The 20,586-nt window shown below is 46.9% G+C and overlaps 1 protein-coding gene across 2 annotated transcripts in view; it reads left to right on the top strand.

Moving 5' to 3' along the window:
* The first annotated feature begins 993 nt into the window (after positions 1-993).
* LOC134093797 (peroxisome proliferator-activated receptor alpha-like) overlaps positions 994-20,586 on the top strand; it is a 26,051-nt gene continuing 6,458 nt past the window's right edge. Inside the window, exons 1-4 of one of the 2 annotated variants that reach the window (XM_062547050.1) lie at positions 994-1,185; positions 13,752-13,997; positions 16,675-16,832; positions 19,756-19,894. In XM_062547050.1, coding sequence (XP_062403034.1) covers positions 13,790-13,997; positions 16,675-16,832; positions 19,756-19,894 — 505 coding nt within the window. In that variant the 5' untranslated portion in view covers positions 994-1,185; positions 13,752-13,789. Of the gene's footprint in view, positions 1,186-10,552; positions 10,792-13,751; positions 13,998-16,674; positions 16,833-19,755; positions 19,895-20,586 lie in introns of those variants that run through there. The other variant, XM_062547051.1, reaches the window with a different exon arrangement.

Genomic DNA, 20,586 nt, shown 5'->3' with positions numbered 1-20,586 from the left:
CTCTCTCTCGCTTCCTCTCTCTTGTCGCACGGATGCTGACTTCAGCACAATAGTGGTCCAAACTTCTGTCCACCTCAGAGGGTGCTGTTGCAATGGTCCACTGTCCAGATACGCGTCTGGTCACTGACGATGCGCTTGACGTGGCTCCAGGGAATGCCGAGCACACAGCCGATCACGACCCTGTCATGGGTTGTGCTTGGCTGGGATGAAACAGGGACATGGCCGGCTTAGTCATCTGGATGCCTGGGCCTGCTCCCAGAAATGGTAGAAACAAACCAGTCATCTTCCAGTGGCCTTGTATGTACAACAGATGCTGCCGTGAAGTGTGTAAGTGGCGTTACAGAATTTGACTAGTGCTAATGACCAGTATTAAATTATTAATAAGCCAATAGTTCACATAGAATCACCAACAATATGGATTTAATATGTAACAAAGGCACATGGACATAAGGTTATTTCAAATTTTTCATATTGTGATATTTAACAGAACATTCCTAGCCTAAAGCCAGATGTAATTGTTCAAGTATGGGGGTCCATAATTGGTCTAGCATTTATTAACATAATGAAAAGCACCAGAGCTAATCTTTTTAACTCTTCACATCACTCATAGTCATTAAAATATCCCAACGGATGGATTCAATTTAGCTAATAGGCCTTTCTGAGATTGAAAATTGTTCTGATGCATGTACACTGGGAGGCGAGGTGAACCATTGATACTCTTTTGAAATAGTGAAAAACCTCTGTGGAAACGTTTGGCATACGTGGACTATTCCGATTTTGAAACAATCTTCGCACTAATGTTAATTCCTCCATTGCAAATTAATCATATCAAAGACTGAGAAAAAAAGCTGCTGTCATTTCAATGTTAGGGGGCGTCCTGCTCTAGGGAAAGAAGATGCGTTTCTATTCGTTGAAACTATAGGTGTGTCAGGGGGTGTGGGTTTTTCTCTGCTCGCCTGTCATTCATGACGCCACATCCGGGCGGTGGGCTGCGCGGCTGCTGCCCTGCTGCGGCTGGAGAGGGAGTTTGACAGCAGCTGTGCTATTGGAGACAAACAAGGACGTGTGTTAGGGGATTTTTTTACCTTCTTGTTCCCCCACCCCCTGGTCATAGCTTTGACAGTCTCATAGGCTGACGAGTTTCTCGGCGATATGGTAGCTTCGGTCTGGACTGTTCAATGCAAGGTAAATTAGCATTTATTGATTCATATCACTGACCGACTGTTTTCATTGTATGTGGCATGGCTACACAGATCTAATGGCATCATGAAGATAGCCTAGAAATTGACATACAAAGAAATTGAGCCGTGAGATGAAATAACACTTCAGGATTCTGATCTGTGATCAGTACTGTTTGGGGCTACTGTGTCTTCGGGCATTGTTATGGTCCAGTTTATTTTTGCATGCACGCCTGCGCATGTAGCCTTGTCGATATCCTGTAGCCTACTGTCCGTTGTTGTTACATGTAGTCCTGCTAGTCACCGCTTAGAATCATTAATTGACAATGAATCTAAGCAGGTTATACAGTATCTGGAAACTTTACGAATGTATGTTGCTGCATTGAAACAGGTCTGTTTGCCGTAGGCTACCCCATGCACAGTATGTTGTAGTCAACTCTCAACAGGTGCATAGGCTATGTTAACTTTCTCTCTTTTCAGTAGTGTACTTTCTCTTTCAGTAGGCTGCTGGTGATGACAGACAGTTGAGCTGTCATTTTTTTTAAACTATATTATTTCTAACAACTGAAAGAAATGCTGCAGGAAATATGCATTTGTTATTGAGTTCTGATCTCTACTCATAGTAGCCTACTGTAAGTTGTTCATTTGTGTGGCTGTTTCTACCCTTGCATAGCCTAAGGTCATGGTCAGGTGTTGGGATGGGGCAGAGAAGCTATTAGGAGGCTGGCCATTTTTTTTGTCATTTTAGATCAGAGTCTGATACCTTCAAGTATGTCACTGACCAACAGCTTTCTATAAAACTCTCATACTTTTAAGCACAGAAAGCATGCAGAAGTGGACAGCAGGCTAGCACTTAAAGTAATAATCATTCCTATCTTAAAATCTGATGCTTTCATAGACACATGAAATAAGTGTGATGAATAAAGCATCTAAACATTTCAAATCTGTCATCAGTTTCCCATAGTCAACCACACATCAGTGTCTGAGTGCACTGACTGGGTCTGGAGTTCATGGGGAATTAGGTGACCTTACCTAGTATGCTATGTGCTGCTCTTTGTCATCGATGACCTTCAGGTTGTGAATAGTTGCTGTAGAACTTAGTTTGCTCTTCTATTGTCTTGGTCCTCCAGAACAATGAATAGCTGCTTCAGGATTTTTTCCTAACCTGTGACCCTAAGCTTTGAGTGAGATATGAAAAATGAAACCTTTTGACCTCATGGAACTGTCTGTCTGACTTTTTAGGTGTGAGGTTTAGGCAGCTATTCTAGTGTTTCTGTTGTGTTCTAAAGAGATAGCTCTGTGGCGATGATAGAGTCTTTGTACTATTCAGTGGTTTGAACTGGCGCTGCAAATTCTCATGCTTGTTTTCTTTTGCAGGCCTGAGTTTATTGTGATGTTTACTTGTTCTTATAGGCAGGCGATAAACACTGCAAATTGCTCCAGTATGTTTTACACAGACCAGGCTTTTCTGACTGCAGGCGAACTCCGCCACTGCACCTTCATCCAAGGCCACCCTTAGATCCATGTCATACATCAGAGCTCTGGAACAAGACGGCTTCACAATGGAAGTGCACTTCCTGTTGATTCTATTGTAAATGTTTTATCCAAGAGACATCTTCCCTTTGAATCTCTGTGACGTTAATGTTCCCATAAAGCTGAAGAGCAGCATCACGACGAGGGCGTTTTGAAAGATGCCACAAAAGAGCTGCAGCTTCTGCAAGCATCTCAAAGAGCATGGTGTAAAACAGTCACACATTTAGCCATTTTGGCTCCTTGTGCAAAAAAAGCTAAGCTCCACAGAGAAGTGGAACACAGCAGAGTTGGTGAACCCCGAGCAAGCAGCAAGCCTATTTTTAACGCTCTTAACCGGTTATGCATGGAGCTCTCTCTCTCGCTCTCTCTCATTCATATTTCCCAATCCCAAAAATGTCCTGTGCAAACATGTGCCTTATGCCCATGGTGTTTCAGTAGAGACTGGGATTCTAAATGTGAGGGAAGAGTAGTAAGGTATGGCAGCACAACCATGTTAAAGCATGCAGTCTTATCTAGGGAACTGAAACATGACCCATATCCTGTCTTACCTGTCTTAGTCCTTTCAGCTATGGGAATGCCTCAGCTTTCCCCCCAAAAAATCCACAGGCTGCCATTAACATATTCAGGGATCTATTTCCATGAATTAGCTTAGCCTAGCATGCTTTGCGCTGGGAATTGACAGGTTAGAGAAAGAGACTGTTTTAGTGGTTGGCACATTGTGGAGGGGACTTGTGTCAACAAGTGCTGAAGGCATAACATGACCAGAGGATATTATGGGGAAATTTGATAAATAGTGCCATCATAATCTGTGCAAGGTTTTCCATGTTTAAATAACCTGAACAGACACTTCGGCTGCTAGGAGTCCATGCAGGCTTACATAACTGAGCCTAAGACAACTCTCTCTCTCATGTTGTCATGGCTCTGGTGACGTGGAGTTTGCAGACAGTTCAAAAGTCCAACTTTAACTCTGGTTTTGGCCCACAGTCAGTCAGACAAATCTGTCAGGGCAAGCTGCCGAGATATGGGCTGATTTCTTTTTAATCCGGAGAGCAGCAGTGATTTTTGAGTTGTTTACTTCAAGCAGATAGCACAGCCATTTTGGGACACTCACACTCATATGAGCAATCATAGCCATTTCACACAACAGGTGATATGTTCAGTTGTTACATTAGCATTTGAAGGCTAACGCTTTTAGCCAAAAGACACAAAGGCCGAGGAAGAGAAGTGAGTTTTTGTCATTTCCTCTACTAGGTTAGCTACAGTACTAGCCAGAGAATAAAGGAATGACGCAGATATTTAGAGGTTGATGTTTCAGTGCTGTGCACACATCTGCACACTTTGATTTCTGGGTAAATTTAAAACTCTGATCCAGAGAGTATCCTTTACAAAGCTGTTGCTCTTTTCTAGTGTCTAGAATGTACCCAAACCCAGCATCAACTCAATGGGGATTAATGTTGAGCGCAGTAATGAGGAACCCAGCCATGAATTTTAATTTGGTTCATTTCCTCACAGCTCCCCAACTTGTATGTGATTGTGCCCTACATTCTCACTTAAACGGATAAATGAACTGTTCTGAGGGAGCTTCTGAGGGCATTGACACCCAAAACACTGACTGGGAGTACATTCTATATATTCAGTATATATGTTGACGGACTGCGGCACATCCTGCTGCATGTCTGTTGGATTCTTTACCATATGCTATAACATTGGATTTACTTGTGAGTTCTGCAGCACTGGTATGTCTAGACTTCTTTTACCTAATACAGGTCCCTGATTCTCTGTGTGAAACTGCAGATGTCTACCACATCAGACGCTACAGATTTCCTGGCTGTATACTTTGGAAATCAGTGGCTTCATGCTTCATCCTGGCTTCTGTGTGCGTTAGGCTATAGTTGTAGAAGCATTGGAATCTGACACCTCTAATCAGTCTCTGTCTGGCTTTTAAAAAAAACGTTTTCAGAAATGCACAGGAGTTGGGGGGAGGGCTATCTGGTGTTGCTTTTCCTGAAACAGGATTTTCAGGTTGAGTTAACAACTGCTTTCTTTCGGGGTTTATCATCTAGCTGCTCTCTGTGAGAGCAAACAGCCCTGCTTCCTGCAGAGGGTTCGTAACAGTCCTTTGGCAACACAAATCTTTCACAGGTGTGTAGTTAGAGAGATACCACAGTAGTATCTCGCCCAAATCCAATCCTTAATCCTAACCTTAGATGTTGGAAAGTCTTCTCACACATCTAGCATAGTTGTTGTAACGGTGAATAGTAATTTGTGTGTGTGTGTGTGTATGTGCGTGTGCGTGTGCGTGTGCGTGTGCGTGTGCGTGTGCGTGTGCGTGTGTGTGTGTGTGTGTGTGTGTGTGTGTGTGTGTGTCTAAAACAAATTTGAATATAGTGGAAGAATAAGTCCATTGCCCTGCCCAAAACCTCAGGAAACCATTGCTGGTGTTTTGATTGAATTAGCTGATTAGAGCACTTCTCAAGTCAACTTTTCTGTATAAATTCTTTATTCTAATATTTTGAGATACTGTATTTTTTATTTCCATGAGCTATAAACTGTACGGTAATCATCAAGATGAATACAAAAAAAAAAAAACTTGAAATATTTTACCTCATGTATAATGAATCTAGATTACATGAAACTTTTTCCGAACTTTTTTCAAACTTTTCCATGATATTCAAGTTTTTTGAGAAGCACCTGTATGTCTGTGTGTGTGTGTGTGTGTTTTGTGTTTTGTGTGTGTGTTTGTGTACACCGGCATGAATTTGAGTCAACTGCCTTGTTCAGTCAAGTGTGTTTAGAGAGGCAGATCTATAGACCCTGGCTATCCAACCCCAAACAGACCCAGGTGTTAGTGGACAGGGGCCCTTGTTCATAAGTAAACACAGATGTATTGAGCATTGATTTACAGTACATCTTGTATGAAGCCTGCACACACACACTGCCATGCTTCAGCTTTGAACGTTCTCCTGAGCCACTCTGGCCGTCTGTCTGTGGCCTCTTCATTGGCGTAAGTGACTGAGCCCTGGTCGCAGACTTACGCTAATCAGCTCTGAGGAGATTGTGGGAGAGCTAATGATAAAAGAGTGACTCGCTGCAGTCTTGTGCCATCGGCTCAGGGTGAGTGCCCTTTGACCCTGGACCTTGAAGCTTTGGTCCAGGGCTCTACTCAGTGGTGGCGCGGGCCAAGTCGCCGGGCCAGTGAGGGTTTGACTGTTCGAGAAAGGCTGTGGTACTTTGAGGAGCCCTTCCCCCCACCCCCCCCTCTGCCTCACGCATGTCAGCTGGCAGGCTGTCTCTCGCTCTTCTGCTTGCCTCGTAAAATCCTTCGCACACATCCGAGCCGTAACATTATCACCGAGTGGAGAAGAGAGCCTACAACGCAGAATGCAAACCTCTCCTTTCTTTACTCCATGTTTGTTTCAGATGGTCAACCTTCAAGAATGCATTCCTGCACAACATCAGCAAGTAACAGTTTGAACTGGGTAAAGGATTTACTTATTGGTCAATAATAGCTGAATTGCCACCATCTATTCACCCCTTTATTTTTACCGTTTCATATGGTGTCACATGTGCTTGCAGTTATGATCTGCTAGAGTGTGGAGTATAACAAGCTCGGGTGTTTAGGCAGCTGACAATTGTGACATTGAGGACTTTGGGGGGTAATTAGGTTTTTTTGCTCTCTGATGCCAAAGGTTGGCTGCTCTTCTCTTCTCCACGGTGTAGCTAGCAAAGTAACACTGGTCTTCGATTTCGCCACCTGTGCCACCCCCCGCTGTTAAATCAGTCTTAGAGGTTGGTCAACAGTAGCAGCAGGGCCATTCTCACCTGCTCTCCCTTCCTAGATTTACCGCCACATGCACACATGATTTTCTCACTTCAACCTGTTGTATTGTCCTGTAACAGGAAAGGGATTGTTTTGGTGGGAAACGGGGGGGGGGGAATAAACAGAAGCTCTTGCTTGGCATCAAGGGCAAAGCTCCTCTTCTGTGGCGATGCAACAAAGCTGTTCTCCAGGCTATGCTCACGCGGGGGTCGAGTGGTGTCGTCTGAAATACCTCCCACTCCAACGCTCGGCCTAACTTGGCAGGCAAAGCCAGTGGGGGTGGGGGATGTGGGGGCTGAGGGGTTGAACTCGGGGTAATGTCGCACTGGAAAATCTAACGGGGGCCGCGCAGCTGTTTTTCAGAGAGAAGCCAGAGCCGTTTTGCTCTGTCCTCACAGCGTGTTTCCTGATACGAGCAGCGTTAAATAATGCCGCAGAATGAGACAGAAAAACACTTTCATAGATTGGCATGTTCACATGTGCATGCTAGTCCCCTGTAATTCTTTGGGGGAAGGAAAGCTCATTTGTTGTGTTGCGAGTGTGTGTTTTTCTATGTGCAGGCTGTGGGAATGCTGTTTTGTTAAAAAGGAGAAGTCAGACGTTCTTCAAATATGTGACACCCCCATGACAACTCAAAGCCGCCCTGTGAAGACTCCTTGCAGAAGTGAACTGCATTATTATGTTATTGCAACACAGTTGTCTTATCCAATGGGAATGCCGCTCTAGATTTGAACCTTGATTCAAAGTATTGATTCGGCGTGACTTTCTCTGTGCATCAGAATCCAATGGAACAAACAGAATTGAGCCTCGTTGTGGTTGGCACCGGTGGGTTCCCACCACCCGTCGTCCGTCTCTCGCGGTGAGACCGTAATGTCAGTGGCACGGCCACGGTGTGGGCCCGGCGGCAGCTGAGGTGATCTTTTAGCCGCTTGCGAGGGGCTGGCAGTGGCCCAGGGCCGGGAGGGAACGTTGGCTGCCCTCCTGTCCCGTCTTTGCCCCTCTGGCCGTGGTGTCTGGTGCCAGAGCTGTCCGTCTCGGCTGAGAATAGGGGGCAGCTGTGGAAGCAAGGGGTGCAGAGCTGCACGTCTTTGGTGGGGAAGCGGAGTCTGTCAGATGCCCCATAGATTCCACCGATGGGGGCAAATGTTTTAGGACGCACGCCCCGAATCAGCTGACCCTGTAGCTCCAAAGGAGAGGTTTGGGGTTTTGGAACAGCGCTGTATTGCCGGTCGTCTGTTGGGCTTGGCTGCAGTGCCTTACTGTACATTACAGCTCCGCTGTGAGTCATAAAGTTGCATGTGAGGAAACTTGGCGGGGTTTCACGAGGTGAGGCAATAGTCCTTAAAACTCGCCACCACTCCATCACTTTACCCAAATGGAGCGGCAGGACAGGACCCGACCACAGAGTGTCGAAATGCTCGTCTAATGTTGGATCTTGATGACCCGTTTAGAAATCAGCCGCTGGGAGCTGGCCATGGAAGGGCTCTGCAGCGATGAGTTGAGACACAGGTGTCCTGGTCAGTGGCAGGTCAGTCAGCTTAGTTTTAGACATAAAGGAGGCCGAGACCGAGGCACGGTGTGTAGGGCAGAAGCATAAACGAAATGAAAGAACCAAAATGACCGCTCAGATGTGGATACAAGGACACAGTCTGAGACAAGCACAGCGCTTGAGATTAGATGCATGTCTTTTGTGTGTGTGTGTGTGTGTGTGTGTTTGTGTGGATATGGTTGTGGTCGTGGGTGAGACAAATAGAGACAGAGCAGCTTAGTGACTGACTGTCTTTGGTTCAATTGTAAACAGCTCTGGCAGGTTGTTATGAGGGCTAATTTGTTATTTGGCCCGCAACAAGGAAAGTCAGAGAGAGGTGAGATCAGGTCCATTCAGTGTGTGTGTGTGTGTGTGTGGGTGTGTGTTAGGGTTGAAACGGTCCACAAAAAATCAAATCACAACAATTTTTGACGTTAATGATGATAACTGACATATGATCCACCACTTAAAATGCGTGTCTAGGTCAAAACATGCGTACTGTTGATTACTGTTGAAGACTGCGTAAGATACATTCAGTGCGCATCTGTATTGAACCTAACATCCTGTAAACTAAACAGTTTGGTATGAAGACATGTGTACTTTACACCCCTTTGTGTTGTGTGTGTGTGTGTGTGTGTGTGTGTGTGTGTGTGTGTGTGTGTGTGTGTGTGTGTGTGTGTGTGTGTGTGTGTGTGTGTGTGTGTGTGTGTGTGTGTGTGTGTGTGTGTGTGTGTGTGTGTGTGTGTGTGATATGCATATTGCATTTTAGTCCAAGTTCAATTAGTTGTGTTGTGAAACACTCATCTGTCAAGATCCTGAACTGAAATAATGGAACCCTAAGGGCAGTCTTGTGAAACTGAGTTTGGAGGCACACTGCACTGGGCTGTCTGTTCCTTAATATGGGCTTTCATTTCAAGTCATGCAGGGCTCAAGCGACAGATATGCGGATGAAAGATGTGTTTCATTCGGTTTCCCCCTCATTTTATTGTTTAATTTGAGTTTGTGCAAAGTCAGCAATCATATTTGCAGAACCGCCTGGGCTATTGATGCTCCCTCCCACATATGCCTGTAAAAGTCCAGTAGTAACAACACCAGTGTGAAGACAGTAGTCTAATGGAGAATGCAGACAGCAATTTCAATGTTCATGTGTGGATATTCAATATTCATGAATCCCAAAGACACATAGATACATCACTGAGATGTAAATGTCCTCCTCCAGGCTGTCTTTCATCCAGATTAACTGCTCAGATATATTCTGTATATATACTGTATATATATATATATATATATATATATTGTATATATGTTTTGTTTGTTTTTTAAGTATAGTTTTTGGGGCTTTTATGCCTTTAATCAGATAGGATAGTAGAGAGAGAGACAGGAAGTGAGTGGGAGAGAGAGAGAGAGTTTGGGTGGGATCCGGAAAGGACCACGGGGCGGGAATTGAACCCGGGCCCCAGCCTGCTCAAATATAAATTCTAATTTCACCACAGTGTGCAAGTCACCAGTGTTCTTAAGGTATACAGTAACTTAGTGTGTTGACACTGTCCATGAACCTGAGCTGTCTTTCAATAGCAAGTAGTGGTCGTGATATGATATCAGCACTCAACCCTGAGCCTGTGGAGTATTTAAAGTCCTCTCTACAGTGGAGCTCACAGGGTGCCTGTTGCGTAATACTGTACATTCACTGCATGTCTAATGTCCTGTACGTGTTCAGTGAGTCAGCTGAATAAAATAGCAATCAGTTCTGAAACCCTCATCAAATCAAGTGGTCAGTTTGAAACATGGCTTGTGGTTTTGTTTGTTTCCAAGTGGAAGTGAAGCATTCTACAAAGTGGAAGATTTTGATTGTTCTGTGCACAGGCTAGACGATTTAGCCATTAAACCAGGCACCAGTACACAGAACTAAGACAGGTAGGCTACACCAGCCCGTGCTGGGGATGTAAACCTGTGGATTGGGTGGCACCCGTGGTTATAAAGAAGGCTGAAGAGCCAGATTTGTTTTCTGTCGCCTCTGTGGCAGCGCTGTGATAAGAGTAGCGCCGGTGTTTGATTAGTGGGCCTGCCGTGCCTGTTTTGAGAATGTGATTGTGTTTGTTTATGTGTGGTTCTCGGTGTGTTCGTTTGCCTTAAGAGCATAGCGTGTGATGCACCTCACACACACACACACACACACTCACACACACACACACACACACACACACACTCACACACACACACACACACGTGCACACACACACACACACACACACACACACACACACACACACACACACACACGTGCACACACACACACACACACACACACACACACACACGCGCGCGCGCACACCACAGGTGTTTTTGGGCTTCAGCTGTGAAAAGCTGGCAGGTGAAACTCGAGGCAGGCAAGGGCTGTGTCGTGCGGCCGGCCCACCTTGTCCCCTCCTCTGTGGGGGACGGCCAACTCTCAGACCACTCGTCTGGGAGCCACTGGGGCCCTTAGTCATCCCCCCACCACACCGTGAGAGAGCTGTTAAAGATTAACCCAGACTCCGAGCCCCCCCTACTTCCCCTAGGCCATAGAGACTCAATGAACCACGCCGCAGGGGGGGGATTGGGCTCGATCGACACACCGGCCAGGAGGACCACGTTGGACGGCCAGAGCGTCGCTACTCCCAAGGGCTTAAGGAGTGATCGGAGACACGCTCATTAGTGTGGAGGTGCAAATGCGATTGGAAATGTCACTGCAGGTAGTGTGATGAGTCTAGTGATCCTAACTTGATCCCACTTGTTGGGGATTCCGAGAAAGCTGTGTTGTAATTAACAGGTGCTAGCAAATAGCGTGTAAGCCGCAGTCACCAAAAAGAAAGGAGTTGTACCTACAGATGAAATCTGAACTCAAGGGAGATTAAGTTTAATTATATGGTATTCTTCACGCATGGGTTTTGAGCCAAGTGTACTGTAGCTCTGCTCATGTCACCACTCTGTCAGTCAGTGCTTGTCAGCTCTGCAAAGCTGTTGTGTAGAATCCATGTTCTGCGCTTAAGAAAATATGGCCTGGTGAGCGTGTCATGTTAAATATGGCAGAAAGCAGACTGTGTTTACGTAAGGAATTGCACAAGCCTCTCGGCTCCTTTCTGAAGGTGAGGCGGTGTGCCGGTCGGGCCACTCTGCCGCGGTGTGTTTATTCTTGTTACTAGGCTGTCGGTGTTCCTCCCGCTGGTATGCAGGGGAGGCAGCGGCGTTTGCGCTGCAGTGTCACGCCGCGGTTGTGTCTGAGACGTGTCGGCATGGCGGTGGGGGCTTTTTTTTGCCGGGGGTTTTGGGTGGGGGTTCTTTGATCGGTCTCCGGAGGGGGGGGCCTCTTCATTCTTAAGTCACGTTTAGGCTCAGGCCAGAAGAGGCTGTTCATCACCGGGCCCGCTGACTGCTTTACGAGCTGATGCAAGAACCCTGTTGTCATCCGTGTGTGGAGACTCACGGAGCCTGAATGAATGACCACCACCCCCCCCCCTCCCTCCCTCCCCCCCTCTCGAATGAGGACAGACTCTCCTTGGGGGGATCCTTGGAACTAACTACTCTGTAGCACTTTCCCTGGCAGCCAGCGCAGAAGCCAAATGACGTCTTTTGGTCGTTAAAAAAAGCCTCAAAGATTGTGATCTTTAAGCAGCGGTGGCGTCTGAGTGGTTTGCTGATTTTTCGCGGCAGATATCCCTGCTCTGCATTGTGTCTGCCGTGTCTGCCGGCCAGCCTGCAGGAGGCTTTGGTCGTGTGCTGGATTGCAGCTTGTGCCTGTGGTCTAATCCCGGCAGTCTAATCGTGGGCTGTGCGCACTGCGCGGCGCGATGCGGCGCGTTCTCTCCCTGCCCCCACTCAGCCCTTCCCCCTACTAGGAGCTCCGCTGGCTTGCTGGGTGACCTTGTGCGTCCTGGTGTGTGTTGCTATGTATGCGTGTGTGTGTGTGTGTGTGTGTGTGTGCGTGTGTGTGTGTGTGTGTGTTTGTATGTTTTTGTCAGTGCATGCTGCCTCCCCCCCGCCACCAAGCTGCAGTGACCCTGCAGGACAAAGCCCGGCTGTTTCTCTGGGAGGCCCCATACATACCCTCGCTCTCGTCTCACTCACTATCTGTAGGCCTACATCTATCTATCCTTCTATCCTTCTATCAGTCTATCATTGTATCATTCTGTCAGACGCACAGCCTTTCTCTCTCTCTCCTTGTCTTTCCCCCATCCATTAAAGAAGCACTTTTCATTGAGGAGCAAGACAGAGGGACAAAGAGAGAGATAGAGATGGAATGTTTGATAATGTCAAGAATCAGTCCACTTGTCCAGAAAGATGTTTGCCAACATTATATTCCACACTGTGTTCTATTTTGTGGTATACAACAGCTCAGCTCTTTACAGGAATCTTCAGTGGTCATCCTGTGGATTCGTCGCTGGCTTCTGAAGAGAGATTTTGCCTCCTGCGCTCTGCGTGTGGAGATTGTTTGCGTTTAGGGCAGAAGAGCTTTAAAAAAAAAAAGATAATAGCGATTGGAAAAAAGGTTTGGCGCTCGTTGCATTCCAGACACGTCTTTCAGGAGAGTCTGATTGAGGGGCGTTCCTCAGAACTCCGACTCCACATCACTCCGCTACGGCATCACGCTCATGATTCATGTCCTTTGTGGAATAAATATTTAACTTGGGACATTCCATCAGCTTGAATGCTTGTTAATGGGAGTACTGATCAGCCAACGGCCAGAAGAGAATGGTGCTCGGCGAATCATTTGAAAAGCACATGATAATCAACGAGCATGGTGTGTCACTGTCAACTCCCCGCACACTCCCACGATTTTCCCTTCCAGAGAGAGTGCAGTCTTTCCGTCAAGAGCGCAGGGTTACAGCTGGCCCCAGTTTTGGCCGTTGATGATGACGATGGGGGGGTTGGGGGGGGGGGGGGGGGGGGGGGGGGTCGCTTTGCGTCCCCTTCTGGCTGGTGCCTGGGGCTCATGTTACTTGCTCTGGTATGTAGAATGCTGTGCAGTGTTGTGACATGATGGCGTAGGCTATGTGCTGAGCTGTAGGTTTTCGCTGTCCTTGTGACCCACTGTTACGTTATTACCACAAGGATCACTGGCTATTATGACAGTAATTAGCGGACCTCAGTGTCGCACACCGAGCGTGTGTGTGCGTATGTGTGTGTGTGTGTGTGTGATTGCTCGTCTGTAACTGCCGCGGGGAGGGGTCTATGAATAAGCCTAGGCCTTGTGGACTAGTCAAGTGAAGGCAGAGCATTCTCCTCCATGCAACTCGATATGTTTGGAGTGGTCACGTAATATTGTGCTGGCAGTCACTGAAGTGTGATTGCAGCTATCGTGTCTTAATGGAGTAATAATTCAGCGTGATTAAACATTTCCTCTATCAGCTCCAGTGGGAGTTTTGCTGACTGCCGTCCTTCTGGTTATCTTACAGTGATGGGAAACAGCTTTGATGGAACAGTTCCACTTTGCTGATATTGCCGATTAATCAAGAAGTTGTTTGGGGACAGAATTGTGTTTTTTTCTATGATGTACCAATAATCAGCTGAGCCTGGTCTTTGTTTCATAGGCTTTTTCTTGTTTTCTGTGTACACTTATCTCCAACTATCTCTCTCCATCTCTCTTGTCTCTCTCTCCCTCTCTCTCTCTTTCTCTCTTTCTGTCTCTCTCTCTCTCTCTCTCTCTCTCTCTCAGTCTGATGAGTGAGTCAGTCACTGGCCCTGTCCGCCATAATGGTAGACATGGAGAGCCACTACAGCCCCCCCTCTCCCCTGGAGGAGTCGGTGCTGGGCAGCCCACTGTGTGGGGACTTCATCGGCAGCATCGAGGACCTGCAGGACATCTCCCAGTCCATTGACGATGACGCCCTCAGCTCCTTCGACGTGCCCGAGTACCAGTCCTCCAGCCTGGGCTCCGGCTCTGAGAGCTCCACCATGCTGGGTATGTGCCTTCTTCAGCTGGGCCAAAGCAAGCACACAAGCACACACACATACGCAGGCATGCATGTACACTCAATACACACATGCACGCACGCACGCATGCACGCATGCAGTTGGCCCAAAGCAAGCACACAAGCACACACACATACGCAGGCATGCATGTACACTCGTACACGCACGCACACTCATACATGCACGCACGCACGCACGCACGCACGCACGCACGCACGCACGCACGCACGCACGCACGCACGCACGCACGCACGCACGCATGCAGTTGGCCCAAAGCAAGCACACACACACACACATACAGTATGCACGCACACACACACACACACACACGCACGCACGCAGGCTTGCACGTCGTACAGTACACTCATACACACACACACACAAACACACACACACACACACACACACTCTCTTTCTCAATCTCTTCCTGTCTTTCTCTCTCTCTCTCATAGAGGACTAGACACAAATCCATCCATTCTGCAATCTATTCTGCAGTAGAAACCATCTCACAATCATTACCCACAATCATTCTGTTAATGAAGTCATGATAAGTTATTATAATATGCATATAATAAGTTAATAATAAGATGTCATTACCATAATCTGTCTGTTTTACTGTCATAATGTCTGTAAGTAAATCACAAGCACACTTCATAAAGGCTGAACAGAGGATTTATGTAGGTTCAAACTTCCTGTGTTGTGATTGAGGTTGACAAAGAGTCTGTTTGAACTCTCAGGAAAAGAGAACATGTGAAACTTTCTCAAGCTCCTCCAAGTTGAACTCACCGCTATAATGAGGTTGATCATTGTAACTACAGAAAACATGAAAACCACAGGCTCTCTGCTGTGCCATTTCTTTTGCATCATGTGGCAGCCAGTATGTCACAAACGTTTCAAATGGTTCTAAATTTATAACACTGAATAGACACGATTCTTTTGGAGCTTCTTGTGTGTGCTGTGTCTTACATGAGAGCACTTCTGACACTTGTTAAGACATAGCTAGTAACAGAAAGCGCTGGAAGCTTTGACACATGAGTTCAAATGGTGTCCATTTGGGTACATTATCTCATCTGTTTGCTGGTAAAAGTGGCAATGTAGCCAATTAGCTGTATGATTTGAATTGTTTGTGGAGCTACAGTTATGCTTACTGGACAACTGAGACTCAACTCAAATAAAGTAAAGCAAAGCATTTCTTGAATTCTATGTGTATATTAGTTAGGATCAAGACCCATTGAACCACATACATAGAGGTTTTTGTTATATGATCAAAGTAATCCCATAATAGCTTGATGAAAGTGTTCCGGATAAGTGAGTCCAAGTGTAGTGTAGTGTTGAACGTTCTAACACACAAAACATGTTTTGGTCCATTCTGACGATTCTTTCAAAACCCCAAACATATGTCTTCCTCTGCTTGTTAATTGTTCTTAGTGAGCTTGTTAGGGGGTTAGCAATTGACCCTGACCCTTTAGGTCCTAAGATGCGAGGATTCCTCAGTCAGATGGTATCTGTGTTATGCTAGCAGACAGTCTGACCTTGTTTTTTTGTGCCTCGAGGAAATTTGGATTGAGATGTTTTTCCGAGAAACATTTTCTCTTTTTCAGTCATTTAGAAAAAATACAGTAATGGACATGACAGAAGTGTTGCCTTTCTGATGTCTGTCTCATTCTTTAGACAGAAGTCAAGGTTTTGAGGTGTTATTCTGCAGTAGGATAGCATATGCCACACTGAATAGATTCCCAGGAAAAGATTTGGTAGACTGGTTTGAGGGTGAGCTGTTGAAATATGATTTTACTGTTTACCATTTCTTACTGGCTTTGTAGATCTACATAGATGATATCACATCTAGTGACTCCTAAAAGACATGCAACACTATGCAAACACCAACAACAGTATAACTGTATGTGATTTAAAAAAAAAAAGAAAAAAAGATTGATAGCATGCCATCTGGTCTCTTTCGGTCTAATCAGATAGTGGAAAAGTAGAGACCGCACTCCGGAGCTGAGATTTATGCAAAATAGTTTTCAAAGTGGCAAGAGAGCATTACAGGCCATAACAAACAAAACACGATAAACGTTTCGGGCCTATCCCATCATCAGTGTCTCAATTTTGAAATCTCTTTTGGTCCAACCCAGAAGGACATAGAAACGCAAACCTGTAGTCAGGCAGCCATTAAACGAATTTGAAGATGCCAAAACTAAATGTACACAAAACATATCTCAAATGCAGATATACAAGTTGCAATTGATGGTCCATTAACGGCCCAGGCTTCTGTTTGGTTATTCCATAAAGAGCCGTGTTGGTGGATACGGTATGTTGTTTAGCAAAGTGTATTAATAGAGCTTGACTGGAACACAAGGCGTGCATGCGCTCAGTGGAGAGAGGCCTGACTGTTAGCCTCCCTCTGCCATCAGTGAATTTCCACTCTTACTCATCTGCCAGACAACGGCAAGACTTGGCAGTCACAACAGCTAATCAGCCGTCTGTTCAAAAGCAAAGGGCCCAGGTGCTGTTTTCTGTGAGTGATAGTTTACTATACCGTGCACATAAATGAAAATGTGTCTTTCTTGCTGTTTTGTCTTTCTTTCTCTTTCACTATTTTTTTCTCTCTCTCTCTATACTTCTTCATCTCTGTCTCTCTCTATGTCTCTCGCCCTCTCTCTCTGTAGACGCCCTGACGCCGGCGTCCAGTCCATCCTCAGGTGTGTATGGAGCGGTCCCCGGGCAAGAGGAGTTCTCCTCGACCTCGCTGAACCTGGAGTGTCGCGTGTGTGCCGACCGCGCCTCGGGATACCACTACGGCGTCCACGCCTGCGAGGGCTGCAAGGTGAGTACACCGTAACAGCAGCTATACCCCCACATAGGAATCAGAACAGCAGAGATGTAGTCACAGATGCTTCTGGAATGGACCGACCGTTTGTGGGTACTTTGACACGAGAGTTTTTGATGTGTACTGGAGTCTGCTTGAGCCGTTAGTTTGGTTTGTTTTGTTGATTTGAAAGATGTTTTCCAAACTCAGTTGGGCAACAAGGATGTCGTGGCCTAGGGTTCACCTGATCTAATGACATGAGTGGACCATTAGTTCACAAGAAAATAATGTGGAAAAAACAGCAGTTGACATGGGCGTGGGGGGAAATAATCACACCTTAGTTTAGGCCATGGAAGTGACCTTGTCCAGCATCTGTGACGTTTAATGTATGCAGGGTTAGGGAGGATAACTGCTCCACTTTAATACTTCAACACTTGGTTGAGGGTTCTTCCACTTGAGAGCTTTTGGTGCACACTGGAGTCTGCTTGAGATGTTGGTTTCGTTGATTTGAAAGCCATTTTCTGAGATGAAATCATAGCATTGTTTACACTCTTGATTGATTACACTTGAACTACTCCTCCATACTGCTCCATATAACCTTTACCTGCGAGTGAGATAAAGTCAGTCCTTCCACTCCCTGTGGTAAGTTACTGTTGATAGAGGCTGCTTCGTAGGACAGGGCCGTGTAATCAGGACTTGCTGCCTGTTTTCCATCGGCACCTTTTCTGAGGCTTTTTGTTTTCCCTCTCTGCCAAGAAGCCTGGCGTCACTAACAAGAATCCGACTTTAAGGTGGTTATGGGTGCCGGCTTTGCCACGGCGGCCGTTTGTTGCCAGGTTGGATTGTTCCTGACCTTTTTTTCACCCAGCACCGAGCAGGGACGGCGTACTGTCTGCCTAGTCCGAGCCGTTGTGCGATAGCTTTTGTTTTTTCGATGTCCAAAGCCAGGACAGCGAGAGGCCAGCAGGAGCTGCAGGGAACGCAAACCTGATGAACTCCACAGACTGTGGAGACGACTCTCAAAAGGCCCCGCCCCTGCTGTGCCTGAAGGGAAAGGTCACGACCCCACACTCATCGCTCCATCATTCCTCTGACGGAGGCCTTCAAAAACAACCAGCAGAGCAGGCTGGAGGCATTCCAGCTTCACATTTAGGAATGGGTTAGGCCTGTTTCTCAGACTTCTCTAAAGGTCTTGTTCATTTCCGCTGTCAGTCAGTGTCAGTTGAGTCTGAGAGGTTTTTATTTTGCACCTTGGTTTTGTCATAGTTTCCCCATTTTTCACTAGACAAATAAGTAAGTTGCTTGAAAGTTTGTAGCCAGGTATTGGAGTGGGTGGGAAATAGTCACAGAAAACTGAGGCTTGAAGTCTTCCAGATACGTGCTGAATAGCACACGTACATTGTGGGTCATCACACCTTAAAGCACATTACAGCTGCTTCTTCCTCTTGAATTATGGATCTTGATGGAAACTATGTTAGGAAGGCAAAGAGAAGTACAGGCAGACAGAGACATGCATTTCCACACGTGCGCGCGGGTCCAGCTGTCCTGCGGCCTGAGTGGCAGAGCACGACCCTGCCCTGTCCTCACGCTGACCTGTAGCAGTGGACACGGCCAGAAGCATGGCTCTCAGCTGCAAATAGACCCCTAAGTATCTCCCTTGCTCTCTCTCTCTCTCTCCCTCTCTCTCTCTCTCTCTCTCTTTCTCTCTCTCTCTCACACACACACACACACACACACACACACACAACACACAACACACAACACACACACACACACACACACACACACACACACACACACACACACACACACACACGCTTTTATGCCCTGGTTTGAACCCTCCACGCACAGCCCCAGCGCTGTGTCCACAGGCCTGCTGGCCCACAGGGGGGAATGTCAGGGGACGCGGGGTGGTGGCCCAATAGCTTCTTAAGCAACGCCGCTCTGGCCTGCCAGCCCCCCGTCCTGTCCACACAGCTGGCAGCCAGCTCCGGGTGGTGACACGCCGTTCTTTTTGCGCCAGACTTGCACAACTGGATTGATAGCAGACTTGGACGGGCTCCCTGCTTGTGTGTGCGGCGCTGGTGCGCTCCGATGTTAAAGGGGTCGTCTCCGAACGCAAGATCTTCCCCCCCCCCAGCCCCGCTCCTCGCTCCTCGCCCAGTGTCGTTTGTCACCTGACACAGGATGCCTGCGCCAGCATCTCGTTATTGATTTAAAGGAAGTTGAAGTCGCGGTTTATCCCGCACTAAACTGCCCGTCTTTGACATTGGCTGGGAATGGCTGTCTACAGTGTGCAAGAGCCGAGTGAGAGAGCCAAGAGTGTAGAGAGGGGGTTGTTTTCTCCTCTTCCCTCTGACAGCTACGGACATGTCAGGACACATCAGCTCACCCTTACTGCTCACAGCCTCCACTATACGCTTTACTGCCGCTTACAGCTCCTCATGGATTCTATAGACACAGCAGCCAGCTATGCGGTGCATATTGGACGAGGAGGTATAGACAAATATGATGGACTAGGTTATATAGAGTATTGAGCTGTGTATTTGCATTATAGGTCATTTATAACCAACCATACATTAATGCATCTCATGATATACGCTATTAGTTGTCTTGTTGTACCTTTTGGTGTGAAACCATGCTTGCAGACAGTGGTTACATTATGCCTGGTTTAGTCTCAATGCAAACAGTGAGGTATGTTTTCACTAAATACCCACTGATCTTTGGTCACGGCACGAATACCACAAATAACAGCCTCAGCTTATATGAGCACCCCAAACACAGGGGCGTTCTGAAAAGGCCGGAGGCTGAGATGCAGTGAGTATACCATGAAACAGTAAACACGCTCACTCAGGGCTTCCGCTATGGAATGCCCGAGGGAGCTGTAGGGTTGAAGCCGAAGCTGACCAATCACGTGAGCTCTTCCGCTGCCGCCCCACAGGGTTTCTTCAGGAGAACCATTCGCCTCAAGCTGGAGTACGAGAAGTGTGAGCGGCACTGCAAGATCCAAAAGAAGAACCGAAACAAGTGCCAATACTGCCGCTTCCAGAAGTGCCTGTCCGTGGGCATGTCCCACAATGGTAAGATCAGTTCAATTCAACCACGCAACACACACACACACACACACACACACACACACACACACACTAACTATAGGGTTGCTTGTAACGGCCTGGGTAACTGAAGAGGAGCATTTGTCATTCAATAGCATGTCCTGTGCAGATGCTATATGGTGCCCTATCATATTTCAGCAGCTATGAGGGGCAAATGCAGTCTTTTGAGTAAATGACACCTGCAGCATTGGTATTGCGAAAGAGCCCTGCGTGAAACATGAGTATAGCAGAGAGTAGGCTGGCTGGGAGTGGTGCTTTATCACCAGCTACACGCTCTGCCACGGGCATGAGCCTTTGCAGCTCGCTCCAGTGCCGGCCGTACCAACGATACCAGCCAGCTCATGGTGGAACTTACAGACATGTCAGGTTTAATTCCTAAATCTCAAATTGATGTTCATCCAAAGCGCGGGATTTAGCCACACTTGGAATTTTCTCACCACTCGGTTTGCTTAGAAAAGCTCTCGAGGCAAGTGACTTGAAAAAGCATGTGCAGACTCAGAATACTGTAGGTCAGAATGTCCAGCCAGGGACGATCGAGTGAGGGGATTGTAGCCGTTGACCACGAGGGGTTAATAACACCGTTACCTTTCTAGTTTTCGCGGAGTGTCAGGGTAAAGGTCTCAGGTGTTGGGCGCTGGTCAGATCACGCCATCGTTTGA

This window comes from Sardina pilchardus, chromosome 10 (assembly GCF_963854185.1).
Source record: "Sardina pilchardus chromosome 10, fSarPil1.1, whole genome shotgun sequence".
Classification (NCBI taxonomy): Eukaryota; Metazoa; Chordata; class Actinopteri; order Clupeiformes; family Clupeidae; genus Sardina; species Sardina pilchardus.
The sequence above is the reverse complement of the archived record's forward strand: the minus strand, read 5'-3'. Positions and strand labels throughout refer to the sequence as shown.